The following is a 14,770-nucleotide window of genomic DNA, read 5'->3' as shown; positions in this document are numbered from 1 at the left end:
AGCTCTAAGCATGGAGTGTACCGCCCAGTCCCACCTACCTGCCCAACGGTCCCGCCCTCCAGTCTAAGACTCGCGAGCAGATGCCTGGTCGATATCTGCTTCCCCAGGCCTCGCGTCAACGTTAACATGACGGGGAGGCGGATGCAGGTCAGGCATTCCTAAATTACACAGATCGATGGACATCACTGAAAGACACAGCGGGCACCGCTAAAGGGCGCCACCTAATCTCCCTGGAAATCCCACCCCGAGTGTGGCTCAGGGTAACCACTTTTGGTTTAAAAATTCCACCCCGAACCACATTTGGGAATACCGCCAGGGAGGTTAAACTTTTTTACAGGTTATGCCACAATGAAAGGATGATTCCCACGGCTACATTCATGACATGAGCACAGCCATGGGACTTCTGACAGTGTGGGATCCCAGGGCACTAGAGGGCAAATAAGGACAAGTCTCCCCATTTACCTTTAGTGCTTTGTGATTGGCTGCAGAAAATGAAAACCTGATGACGCTTTAGCTGCCATCAGGATTTTCCTTTTTACCAACCAGTAACAAATCCAAATTTTTACAATGGCTGCCAATCAAGAGGGAGGGGAAATATTCCAATAGGGACTCTTGTCATTAATAACATTATTATCTATCTATTTAGGAAACAGATAGTGAGAGAATTAATTAACAACAATATATTCAGAGAATTACATGAAACTATATTCTACATTAAGATTTTCTCATTTGATGAACAGATGTTGGTAGAATGTTAATTATGAAGCCAGCAGTATTCTTAGTTCCCAAAGAATAAACAGGAGCGTGGGAATACATTTCAAGCAGGAGGACTATTTCCTCTCTTTTTTAATTAATTTTCAATAAGTAAAGATCGTACAAGTGATCCAGAACTGGTTGTGCTGGAAAGTATTATGCAATAAATATTTAAAATAATTAACATCTTATTATCAGAGATTCTTTCTCCTCCTCCATCTGCAACCAGTTTGATTTAGTACTGGGACATCATGAAGTTACCAATTAGAAATTATTTCAGGGAAGCACAGCATAAGATCTTCTGTCTAACGACTAATGTTTATTGAGATTGTACAGTGGTAGTTTAGTAACACAGAACTGAGGATCAGAAAGCAGCAGACATAATCTGTAGTATTGGGTTTAACTAAATGTGGTACCTGAATGACGAAGTTGAATGCTAAAATGATTCTCCAAGCAAAAAATATCAGTCAGGGAACTGGTCCTGTCACCAAATCTTTTAAATTCTGTTTTGGTAAATTTTTTACTGATTCCTTTTTTTCAAGATTCTTTGTAACCTCCTTCCTATGGTCCAAAAAGTGCAGGAGAGGATGGACTAAACCTGTGGTAAGGAGTGATGATGGAAACGGAATAATTGGTCTGCTATATTAATGGGGTCATGTTCTGGGATGTTCAGCAAATGACAACACAAAATAATCACACGAATTTAACATTTAAGGAGAGTCTGATCCATGATTTAGGCGCTAAAACGAAAATTACAAGTAATTAGTTGTCCCATGGGCCAGTTTAATGTGTGTCCAGACTACAGATAATAAAATGTTTAGGTACACATATCAAGCAGTAAGCTGATTTGTAAACAAGTCATCCTGGACTTCTCTAGTTAAATTGTATGTAATGCATTCTCACAGCCCATCGAAGATCACAACAAACAAGCCAAGAAAAGTTGGTTTGAGACAGTTTTTTAGCAGCTTAGAAACACCTGCTTATTGTTCACATTAAAGGGGGTTCAGGCTACCAGGATTCTGGTGCAACAGAAAGTAAGAGACAAAACGAGAGCTTATTTTATATAATTAGGCATAACCTGGGCACTGGTTTTGTTTAAATAATTTCAACTCAGTTCATACCCAGTATACAAGGTGGAGATAGGTGGATAGTGAACCACTACTACACACATTTCAAGTTTTTACTATAACACAATAATATACCTACACTGACAGGTCCATCTTGTGTCTGGATAATCATTTTAGCCAGATGATGTCTTTGTCGACATGGACACGTACACATGAACACAATCAAGCTAGAACAGAAAAGAAACTTCCACAAACTGTTGCCACAATATTGGACACACACAATCTTTGTATGCTTAGTGTATGCAGTACTCTCCAAACACCTGAACATTTAGAGAATCCACATGCAGCCATATATAGTCATAAACTGTAATAGATTTGAAGGTATGGTGTCGGTGCGGTGTATGCAGCACATACGGCTGTTATTCAAATAGTATGTGTTGGATTGGCATGTCATTGCCAAGTAAATCATATTACTAGTTACTACAGGTTAACATTGGGATAACAATGTATTGTTTTCCCTTCTAATGCAATCATTTGTCCATGATAATCCAACTGTATACTGTCTATTAAAAAGCACCACAAAGTATAATTAATAAAAACCTCCCAACCAGAAATGATTGGTTAAACCAAATGCTATCAAAAATTACTTTTCCTTTACACTGACCTTTTGAAATAAATATTAATTTTAAGGTAAAAATAAGGGAAGGTTCATATCTGCAGCGGAACATACGATCCAATGCAGCGCCTGGCTGCTGGTACCTGGCACAGCAGCAGTGCTTCCTAAAGAACCATTATCTGTAGATATGACAGTGGGTGGCAGTGAGCAGTATTGAACTCTTTCCCATTCGTTCTCCACTGGCTGCTGTGGGCAGATGCCACTTGTAGTGTCTCCCCCGAGGAAGCAGTTCACTGGCATGAGAAACCAGTAACCGCACCACAACTCTGAACATAGCCTTAAAGTTTAGTGTAGTATACCAGGTTCTAGAATCAATCCATCAAAATGAGGGACAGTTGGGGGGTAAGCATAGTTGTTGAAAGAATAGCCAAATGGCATTCATTTTAAACATGAAAAATAATTTGCTCTGTAGAGTTCGATATATATATAATACATAGCTAAGAACATTTTACCTGATATTATTCGGTGCTAAATAAAGACGGGTAAATGTAATAAAACAATTAAGCAATAAGTTTTTTCTGTCACATCAATGGATAATGATATAAAGGATAAACAGAGCATATACTATACTATCTGACATGATTTTCTTCCCATGACAGCTTAATGTCTATCCATGCATTTTTCATCTTCCATAATCCATCAGCCACAGTCATCAAACTATTCACAGTGACTGTCTGCTACACAGCTGTACAGCTGTCTATGGATATAAACATGCCTAGCTATTCAAAGTGAATCTGCTGGAATGGTTAGGGAATAAAATAATATTTGATTTGACCTAATTATATCTAGGTCTTCCATCATGTTACCCTGCAGTAGTGTCCCAAGGTTATCTACTAGAAGAAAAACTCCTCCTGGCTTCCCAGAAAAATAAATGTGTCCTTTATATATATTGTTTTAAAGGTACTGTATAGTGCAAGGTTATTCTATAATTAAAAAATGCTCACACTCAGTAAAAGAATGAATTTAATGCTACATTAAGGTGGCTCTGTCTTAAAAGAAGTATGGGAGCAGCCATTGTTGGTCTACTTTTGAAAATGCTAATTGCCTGGCGGTTTCTGACTTAAGTACATTTCAGACATAGAAGGAAATATAATGAATGGCAGAAAGTGCCAGAATTCCTTAACACTATTCCTGTTCTGAGTCAGTGACTCGGAGAGCATGGAAGCCAAATCTAGAAATTGCAATGCCAGAGGGACGACCTGCAGTGTGAACCAATCTGGGCTTTTTTGCTTTGTAGAGCACAAGGATAACTTCATCAATGTTCTGCTGAGCCTTTTTGGCCCATACAGAATGCTGATCCTAGATGAGATTATATTGTTCAACCACATTGAGATCTTACTGAATGCAGCACCTGAATGTGCTATGTGGAATGAGTGCTATAAAGATCAGCTGGTAAATAAATTAAGTAACTATGCATGAAGCTGGAGTCTAGCTTTAAAGTCAAACAAAATCCAAAATTGTACAAGAAAAATTATTTGTGAGCATATGGCACCCAAAGTAGACAGAATAAATGCCAGACTAAATTTGCCAGCACCCCTGCATTACAGTAGAAAACATGTCTACATGAGGGGGACGGGACTTGTATTCACAGAAAGTAGGTGAGAGAAATTGTAGGACATTAATCTGATTAAGAAACTGAACTGAGAAAACAGACATGTTCCCTTTAATATATGGATATGTGACAGATAGGATGCCATTCTTGCATGCTCTATACAAGGCCCTTGGTCACAAATAGCCCACGATTCAACCTCTTAAAGTGATACCAAGTTAAATTATGATATTGGGTCATTTAGTAATTATGATAAGGTTTAGCTATTCTAGATGATCAAGTCTACATAGAAAAAGAAATGTTAATGCCAATTGGATGACACCATAAAATGTTTGTAAACTTTATAAGAACTGAATATACAAAGAGGGGTACAGATCAGTAATTTAAGAATTCAAAAGTATATTACCACTTTACTAGCCCACTAACAAAGGCATACCTTAACATATGTTACTGTGGCTAATAATATGTATACCGCATAACAGCTTTTTACTTTTTTAAATGCATGGGTGAAACCTGGCCAAAGCATAACATAATAACATTGATGAAGTATTCAGAGCAGACCATTCCCAACTAATGAAGTCTCACAAAAGTTCCTAATACATGCTGCATGTTTCTATTATCATGTCTGCCCAAAATGAAGTGGCTGTAACTGCAGTTTCTAAAAATACGTCCTTCAAGTACCCTCTGTGGACTTGAAATGTGAGTATATCTTTTCTAGTGAGACATAAAAGCATTACAGCTATTATCACTAAGCCTTTTTATGTAGGACACCACCTGATCCTGCAGCTATAGATGATGCTTTGCTTTACATAGCAGAAATTGGGTGATGCACAGGTGAATTAGGTTACCTGCATAGTTTTACTACACACGGACGGCACTTCTCAACCTTTTTGCTGTAGACTGATCTTAGCTTACCTGTCTAATAGGATATGCTGAAACCTGTAGTACTTGTTAACCTTGCCTGCACCCAACAGTCCTGTCACAATCGCCCTATATAAACATTGTCATTCTCTCCAAATAAATATACAAAATGGTTAATTAAGCCCCTTCGTAAATTGTAAATACCATGTCTAAATGGGGGATCAATGATTCAAGTTTTTTTAACTGCAGTACTAAGTTCTCAAAATGCCAATACCAATCTAAGCATAGGGTTTATAGTTACAAGAGTAGCAATATATGTTCTATTTGATCTTAATGCCTTGATTTTTTTACATAAAAGCATGCCTTGTCCTTAAATGTCATTGCATCCCAAAAAGCCAACCAAGTCAGTAGCCCAGTTTTGGTAAAAACTGCAGAGGCTGCAGGATGACTGCTGCATTCTGTTAAAAGTACCGTACCTTAGTCCTCAATGTGTCCGCTGGATCCAGTTAGATGCTTTATGTCCCCTGGTATCTTTTAAAACATCTCAAGGATTTTCTATTAGAGTGATCAGAGGAACAAGAGCAGCAGTAGCAGGCAGCCTTTCACTTAATGTTGTTTAAACTCCTCCAGTCAGAGTTATTTGGTTGCAGCCCATCATCAGTGGGTGTGGATGATGTTCAGGACAATATGTGTGGGCATAGACAGCAGCAGTGTCACTGCTATGACATTGAGCTCCCCTGTCTATTGCCTACCTCTCTGACGCTCTTACTGACTAATAAATAAATGAATGGGCTGGCCTGAGCTTTCTCACTCATTCCAGTGCAATCAAGCTCTGTGATCCAAACTAGAAAGGGTGTATGTATGGCTGTGGGATAAGATCCAAGGCTGCTCACATTACAAGCAGCCACTGGAAGCATTGCTGCATTGTACAGCTATTATAACCAGAAAGCAATCAGATAGGCAAGTGCAAAGCAAGGGATATTAGGATTCTGCAAGCTTTCCGGCTGCATGATTTAACATTTCGCACAGTGTAAAAACACGTAGGCCTTTATTCCATTATAATTTTTCTGCTTAGGTAAAGACGCCAGTTGTTTATTTATCACTGGTAAAGGTTACAAATAGTTGAAATATTTTTTCCTATCTGATAATAATATTATTGTTTGACATTATACTGGTAGAGTATTTGATGTATAAGCTTAGGTAACACGTAACAAACACTGCTGGAAGAGTCAGAAGTACATAGGATGGATGGCTATCTATAAAAGACCCAACAATGCTCTTGAAATGACCACTGGGATATCTGTGTGGGGTTAACCCATGTAATGACAACATTTATTATATCATTTTTTTTGCATATTAATACAAAATAGCAATAGGAATACAATACAAAGTTTTTATTAACAGATGAAGGAACTATCACAGGGAGATCTTCACTGGAGTGTCCTAATATAACAAATGAAATGTACTAAAGTCACCTAGCCATTCAGTCTGCTAAGCTATTTCTAAAACAAATAAAAAATGCCACTTTTTTAATGCTGTTTTAGCTTTACTAATTGCCATTTGAAATGATAGCAACTTGTAATATGCTATATTATTCTGGGGAAAAACACATGAAAACAGTCTGCTTTTGCCTCTGGACAGCAGTCAAAGCCCACCGGGGTGGATCTACACTCGTTACTAATATAAAATATTTCATGAACGTGGTGACCTCACAGCAACACAAAACCTGATTCCTTTCCATGAAGACCATTACTTTTAAACTTTCTTTACTTCTTTTTTCCTGGCTCTTTGTTACTGCTTTTGCATCTAGTCCCGTGTCCCACATGTGAGCACCCAGGAACACGTGGGACAAGGGACTCCTGTTAGCGCGGGACTCTCTCGAGTCCTGGGTTGATGGCTCTGCCCCCCACCAGGAACACCCCTGAAGGCAAATTCCTCTCCGTTTGCAATGCATACGGAGGAGAGGGAGTGTCCCCTTACCCCAGCGGCGGAAGTGTTAACCTAGGCTGTGGTAAATAGGGAACAGAACAGCAACAAGGAGGCTCAAGAGCCGCTGGTTGCTAACCCCTGCCGGCCAGGATTAGGCCGGATCGGCAGGAGCAGGAATCGGCTGGAAGAGGGTGCTTTTCTGGAGGGATCCATGCACCTGACTGTAGTATATGCTGAGGGTGACATTTTCAGCACATTTTGGGTGCTGAAAAAGTCGGCTTATACTCGGGTATATACGGCTGATTTTATCTAGTCTGAGACAATAGGAAAAAGAGGTGGGACATAATGAAGCAGTGCATGGACTGGAACTCCTATAGACTATAGAAAGGTATGCAAGTAAGTACTGTACATGCACCTAATAGATCCATTACATATGAGACCATTGTAAAACACACAAAAAAAACTCCATTTTGCAGCTGGCCTAATATACAGCCTAAGTTATTACACTAAAACATGTATTGTTTTTACAATTAACGATTAGAAATAAAAAATGATAAAAGCTGACGATTAAAAAAACATGGCTAAACAAATGTAAAATTGGCAGATAACGAACTTATACAGAATACAACCTACAGAATAGTCAAATGAGTCCTAAATAATTGAATTAGTCCACTATTAGCTTTAAAATATAAACAAAGTATTTAACATAGGACATGTGCCTGTGCAAGTTGTACAGCTGCATGAGGGCCCTCTGAGCCTTCTCAGCCAACAGGGGCCCCCACAGCCAGGCTCTGAATGCAGCATAGGAGGACCACAGGAACTTTTGGCTTCTGTCGGGTGGAATAATTTCCTCCTGACATTTAAATCAAAGTTCCATCAATGCTGCACTTGTGCTAATTGATCTCCTGCCCAACAATTCATAGTTCCAACCAGGCTGCAGTCGACAAGTGTTGGGGGACTTTTTTGTTTAAAGAAGCAGGGACCCCCTAGAAGGTTCTCCAGAAGGTCACTCTAAGCCAACGTCCTGGGTGCCCACAAGTTAGTTTTGTGGTGGGACCCATTGTTGGCTGAAAATGTTCATGTGATGTTTTTGCCTGCTTCAAAAAAACTCTAGTCAAGCATTAGTATATTTTGCCACATGCAACCATCTCAAAAACTGACTTTAAAATGAACTTGTGCCATCTTTAAAGTATTTTTTTAATGAAGTGCATCAAAAGTCCTCAATTTCAAAATAAACTGTTTTTGCTATTAAATAAGTGCTTATTTAATGAAAGTTTTTTTTTTTTGCACCTAAATTAGGTAGCCAAAAGTTTTGTAGACACTCCATCAAATTTCAGAGTTCTGCCATTTCCACTGAAAGGTATTGTCAATGTTTCATTATACAATGTAAAACATTTTAGACAACTGTGCACTTCTAGGTAAAAAAAACTAGGTTAAACTAGGTAAGACCTTTCCTGTTTCAACATTGTTGTGCCCCTGTATACAAAGTCAGATGATAGAATGTTCAACAATAAACTGTGTGAAGATGTACTTCCATTACTTATGTAAAAGAAAATTCGTGTTTACCTTTTTTCTTTTTGAAGATCCCCCCCCCCCCCCCAAGGATTCATACCACATGTATTGACTGTTTTCAGAGAAATAATTAAACTGGTTACACTGTTTTTGCATTTTTGGGTAGTACATTGTAGGTTTACAATGTACCTTAGTGAAGACTGGATAAGCCTATTGATAAACAGCAAGTAGAAGGAAGAAGGTTGCAGAAATGGAACATGATATAAAACACAGGACTGAAACTGGCACACTTCTCTAATTACTAACAATTCATCATTGGCATATTTCAAGTTTTGTTTGTGCAAGCCATCCAACGATAAATGGAACTGTACACTTACCGTTAGTACACTATTCATTTCTTGTTCTTCAGGTTCTTCAACATCTTTAAATTGCACAATCTTTTTCTTTGAACCTAGAATAAAAAATAATTATGTTCATAAAATGATGAGCCTACCGGGAAATGAAAACATGCATACAAGCTATTTTATCAGACAATACCTAATTAACTCTAGGCTAAAGAGTATATATAAAGTATAGATATAAGAGAGATTTAGAACAGGAGGAGAAATGTACTTTACTGGCTTGTGTGAAAGTTTACAGTTTTCCTATTAGATGACCTACGTTGTATGTGTGTTGCATTAAAAATACAATCATTAAACAAGTTAAGGTAAAAAGTATAGACAGCTGGACATAAAAGTATGCTACTGAAAAAGACACTGGAGACACTTTTTGTGTGAACAGTGCCTCTTATTGTTAGCCTGTTATTGATTCTGTAAAGCAAGCTCATTTATATAGCATTGGTTGGCAGTAATCCTAGACCATTAGGATTTATCTAGCACCAACATATTACGCAGTGCTGTGCATACAATGGGGGTTACAAATGACAGATAAATACAGACAGGAGGAGAGGACCCTGCTCCGAAGAGCTAACAATCTAAGAGGTGGGGGAAGTATCACACAATAGGAGGGCAGATTTGTAGTGGTGGGAAGTAGTGATGGTTTAAAAGACAGAAGAAGATGGCTAGGCAAGTTTTAAAGATGAGTTTTGAGTGCTCTTTTAAAACAGCAGAAAGTAGGAACAAGCCAAATAGGGCAAGAAAGACCATTCCGGAGAGTTGGGGCTGCTCCAAAAAAGTTTTGGAGCCATGCGGGTGATGAGGTTATGAGTGAAGAAGTCATTAGAAGATCAGTGAAGGAGCGGATGGGGAGTATTTTTCAACCAGGTCAGAATGGTAAGTGAAACAACAACTGTGAAGGGATTTCAAGGCAAAGCACAGGAGCATGAATTTGATTCTAAAGCTATGTACACACATCCAATGGTTCGGTTTAGGGCCGATTTTGGACGAGAATCTGGTGTGTGTACAGCACCTACCGTCCATCGTCTGAACAACCGTCCTGGCGGATCCACAGACGATGGGCGACGAATGATCCTAATGCAAGGGAAGGGGGAGAGCGCGCAGCAGGGTGCCCCTCCATCGTTCTCCCACTCCCCTCTCCAAAGAGCAAGACGGTGCTGTATGTAGACCACTCGTTCATGCATCGTGCAGTCCTTAGTCGTTTGAAAGGATCGCGAAAGATCCTTTCCAACGACAATAATTGCACGTGTGTATGCAGCCTATGCGAGACTACATTTTTTCCTGTCATTCTCACTATAACTTCTGTGAGTATTTCAATTATTCCATAATGTTTGGATGAATTAAATAAACAAGGACTTGTATTTGACATATTTGAATAGGTAAAGTGAATCTTTACACAATATATTATGTGAACATTCTCAGTTATTTTAGCAGTGAAACACCTGCTAACTGCCTCATGTGGACAAGCATTTTATTTTAGGCCATCAGCGACCTGCAGTAATTTTGCCGCAAGCTTAACTGCTGTCCTAATTTCTCCCATTAAAGTGAATGAGAAAGATTTTTCTGCCCCAAAGCCATTAATGTACCATATTTAATATACCATGTGTTGCAGAGAGATGCTAAAAGTATTACATGTTGTTTCACTGTAGTCTTGGGAATAAACATTATATCCAACCAGTTTATTGCTGTTTATCAATATATTTGTCTACTTGTTGTATGGTAGAAATACTGATATACTCATCTGTTCTTCCAAACCAAGGTAAACAAATAATGAAAAACAAAACCAAATTGTAATAACTTAGTAAGCGACCTTAAAACACAGCCACTGCTGAGAAAAGGAAGGGATTCTTGCAAATTACTACAGGTTATCTAAAATAATGTAACCCAGATTGGAAGCTTTAAAATAGGAATATACTGCAATCATTTCAGCTATGTGCAAAGCACATACTAATGCTTTGAAACAATCAGCAGCCTACAAAATCACATCAGCAGTTGTGGCCAGATGCTTTTGATGTGCTCCAGCTTTCAGCCTTTGTCAACATTGTGCTGATTTTACGTTTTATTTGAGCTGCTCTTTAATTATGCCACTGGAATAGCAGAGCAGGACAAACAATATGTGGACAAACAGGAAAAGCCAAAACAACACATTTACTACATTTATTTTGGGAGAAACTGTTCTGAAAATGAATATTAGTAAAGAGAAGCTTATGATATTAAGCTTATGATGAGATAAGTAGGTCATTTGCAGTAATAAGGATAATACAAAAAACACAGCTCTAAATATACAACTTTTGTTTCAAGACCTATACATTGAAATGTTTTATTTTATTAAACTTTTATTACCCAGTAAACGATTCTATATACATACTCTTGTCGGTTGTCATATTATAGACTATTTTGAAAGACCCTTGGCTCCTAAACAAAACTATGACCAGGCTTTACACATTAAACCATTCAAATATCCTAGATAAGCAGTAAAGGACCTTAAATTCAAGCACTAAAAATAAAGTTTGGGATATACTTTAAATGCTGAGAAAGTGCTTCTGTAGTGAACCTGAGGATGAATGGCTCCATAGTACTTCCAGCTACATAGTGCTTCCAGCTACAATAGGTTATTTTATCTTGTAGAGAACATATAAATATGTTAATGTCAATTATTAAACCTGCACTGAGATAAAGGCTCAGATGGACATTCAGAAAGAAAGAACAACATACACATACCATCTAAGTCATTTTAATAGTGTCTGTGCTAAGCCTCCACAGCATTTGCAGGGGCAATCATAGCAGTGTGCAAAGTGCACAGAACCTTGTTTGCACCATCCAGCTATCTATACCTTGGTGCCGGGCTAGGGAAGTGATGTGCGTATGTGGCAGGTATAAAAATGATCCTGTCATTCCCTGTAAAGGATGCTTCTTCCCTTCAAGACTGAAGTTTTTTGGTCTTTTGCTTTGCTGCTCGCTATGTTAGGTGTCTGGGGGGACACTAATTAGTTCTGGACAGGGGGCCCACTATTCAGTTTTGCACAGGGGCCTACTGTTAATTGTGTTTGCCACTGAACACTCCAATGTTCTTTGGATGTTAATGTACAGTAGCAGCCTTGTTTTTTTGCCATAGGGATCTTTTAGCTCACTTCAGCAAAGCTAAAAAAAAAAAGATTTTTGATCGACCAAATGATGACTCACCACTTGTCCCAAGTCCGGGTGAATACCCCATTTGATAAACAGGAACAATTTTGCAGATTTTTTCTTATTAATAAGCAAAACATTTTTTACTTTTCAATAGAATGGGGAAGGGTATGCCCTCTATAATGTTTTGACTGCTGTCTGTCTATCCATTGCAGTGAACCAACTTCTGTTTTGTAATGGAGACTGTTGTCAGTAAGAAAAAAAGGGAAGTGTAAATTAAAAAGTTAAACTTTCTGTAGAAGTTTGACAAGAGAGAGATAGCTTTTCCAGGAACAGGTTTTATTAGGGGAATTCCTTTTATACAAAATTTTCTCTGTTTCTCTTTCATCTCTCGGACATGTATGCAAAAGAAATCCATAATGGTACAGACTGCAGGGTTTTCTTCCCATTCCTACACTATCTAGATCAGTGGTCGCCAACCATTCCAGACCTACGAACCACTAAACTTACCGGCTATGGGGAGCCGTGTCACTCAAAGGAGAATAAACTTCCCCAATAGTGAGGTCATGATGCCAGAACCCACCCACTCTCCTAGTGGAGGTCTGATCGCAGGCTCAGGGCAGTGGGTGGGCGGCCCACCACCCCGAGCCTGTGATCCGTACAGGAGACATGATCCGCAGCTCCGGCTGATGCCTCCCAGCGGGGTCCTTCTCCAGACCCTGTGGGGCGCACAGGCCAGAGACCTGGACTACCAAGATTTTCTCGTAGACCAACAGGAACAGGACCGCTGACCTAGATAGTCCTGTTTCTGTCCATAAGCCTGTTTTCTTTGAGTACATGTAATTACTGTCAGTGCTGGCCAAGCTCATTTGCCCCTCACAATCCTAAAAAACCTGTCCTGTAGCACATGGAAGAACAGTGAAAAGCAATACTATAAAGCATCACTTTAGTGGCATCTCCTAGTCTGCTGGGGATGCAGATATTACATTCAAGATGGTAGTGCCCAGAAGAAGAATGTGTATGTCTACATATAGAAAGGTTTTACAGGTAATACCATGCCTGGAATATGTTAAATGCACATAAACATTCTAGTAAAACTTTTGTTAGTGAAATGTCTGACCATAGGGTCTCTTTAAAGCAGAAATAAACTCAGCTGCCGGTGCACAGGGTTTTGTCATAATATGCCTGTTTGAACAGCATGTTAGCACATTATAGCAGTCTTTTCTGCCAAAACACCCCACTCTATGCCTTTGGCAGCTTGAATGTCCCTTGTCACCTTGTTGATTCTACTGACATCTTTGCTTGGTCCTCTTACAGATTCATGGGAGTTACTTCGTCCTGACACACAATTGTGCCAAAACTGTCCATTGAGATGCATTTACTGACAGGTAGGTAGAAACTTCTTTGACAGAAGAGGTTTCACAGTCTCCTATGTCATAAAAACCCTACCCATAAGTATTTTTTGTTTAACTGACTTCTATTACCATCCTCATAGCAGTATATGTGTAGTGCAAAATCACCTAAAGTACCATTGTCTGTGAATGTGAGATTTGGAGTAAGATTTTATGTTTTATCTACTGCCCGACTTGACAGTGATCCAGCAAACCTGGAATGGATTTGTTAAAAGAAATTTGCTATTTGTTAGAAAATGTTTTCAATCCTGGACCAGATCCATTTCAGGTTTGTTAGATCACCCAGCTTCAATGAAAGTGTTGGAGCAGCATTGGAGAGCTTTAATAAATCAGGCCCATTAATGGGATAATAAACAGCTGGGAGTCTACAGGCAATACTTATCTTTATTCAAAATGTCACAGAGAAGTATATGGGGCAAGCAGAGGAACTAATATTCCATAATTCCACATAATAAAACAGGATAATTTAGGAATACCAGTTGAAACATGTTCCCCAATTGTTGCCTATATATTAAAATATGACTTAGTGAGGACCTGTATATTTGGCAATCCAAATTAACATAATAAAGGAAAACAATGTATGGAGAAGCCTGCAAAATGGCATATAGAAATACTGTAAGGTACTTGAGCTGTTCTCCAATGTTTAATTAAAATATGACAGTCCCTAGTACCAGTATGTAGACTTCACATTTGGTAGATTCTGTTAACAATGTTGTGAATTAAGTTTATTTTATCTTCCATTGCTATATCTCCAACTATAAACAATGCATTATAAATCCCCATTGAAAAAGGTCACAGCATCTGTTCCTGTTTAAATGTCCTTTCAGTAGTGCTGTGTGCAGATACTGCAAATGTTTTATGAAGGAAATGGCATTTAAATGATATTTAAGAATCACAAACTGACAAACTATTTGTTAAGGCTTTCAGAAGTACTGGCATTTGCCGGGGGTTTATTATGGCTAAATGATCTTCTCTATCCTTTTGTAGTTTTATTTGTTATCTTATACAGTTTCTGTTTACTTGACTAGATTTAGTGCATTTGTTCCCTGATTGGTAATGAAGACTGCATTCAAGTTTAATAAAACCAATTATGGTCAGATGTATGTAGAAACCATTATTCTTTGTTATGGTTTAGAATTATTTCTCTATTTAGTTCAACATTTTTCCTCTAAGAACAATTTCACTTTAGAGGTAAGTTATTACCCAAAATCTGGAAGTTGCTTCTCTGACCTATTGCCTAAATGAATGTTGATAAAGCTTACATATTAGTGAGTCTGTAGTTAAGAACAATGGGCTCTGTGTGTTATACTGTTATGGTTACTTGGGGGCTGGAAAGCAGCATGTATTATCAGCATGATATCAGATAGTTGACAAGGCAGCAATTGTTACACCACATGAGACCTCTTGGTTTTTCAGTTATCTTCAGACAAACTAAAGGTGCGTACACACTTCCAATTTTTATCGTTCCAATCGAACGACGAACGATCGAT

General features: G+C 38.5%; 1 protein-coding gene across 3 annotated transcripts in view; it reads right to left on the bottom strand.

Moving 5' to 3' along the window:
• The window catches only part of PALM2AKAP2 (PALM2 and AKAP2 fusion), a 177,064-nt gene that overhangs the window by 65,877 nt on the left and 96,417 nt on the right, over nucleotides 1–14,770 (bottom strand). For all 3 annotated transcript variants that reach the window (XM_072404493.1, XM_072404494.1, XM_072404495.1), the window contains one exon: nucleotides 8,725–8,798. In XM_072404493.1, coding sequence (XP_072260594.1) covers nucleotides 8,725–8,798 — 74 coding nt within the window. The remainder of the gene's footprint in view (nucleotides 1–8,724; nucleotides 8,799–14,770) is intronic.

The sequence above is a fragment of the Pyxicephalus adspersus genome, chromosome 3 (assembly GCF_032062135.1).
Source record: "Pyxicephalus adspersus chromosome 3, UCB_Pads_2.0, whole genome shotgun sequence".
NCBI lineage: Eukaryota > Metazoa > Chordata > Amphibia > Anura > Pyxicephalidae > Pyxicephalus > Pyxicephalus adspersus.
The sequence above is the reverse complement of the archived record's forward strand: the minus strand, read 5'-3'. Positions and strand labels throughout refer to the sequence as shown.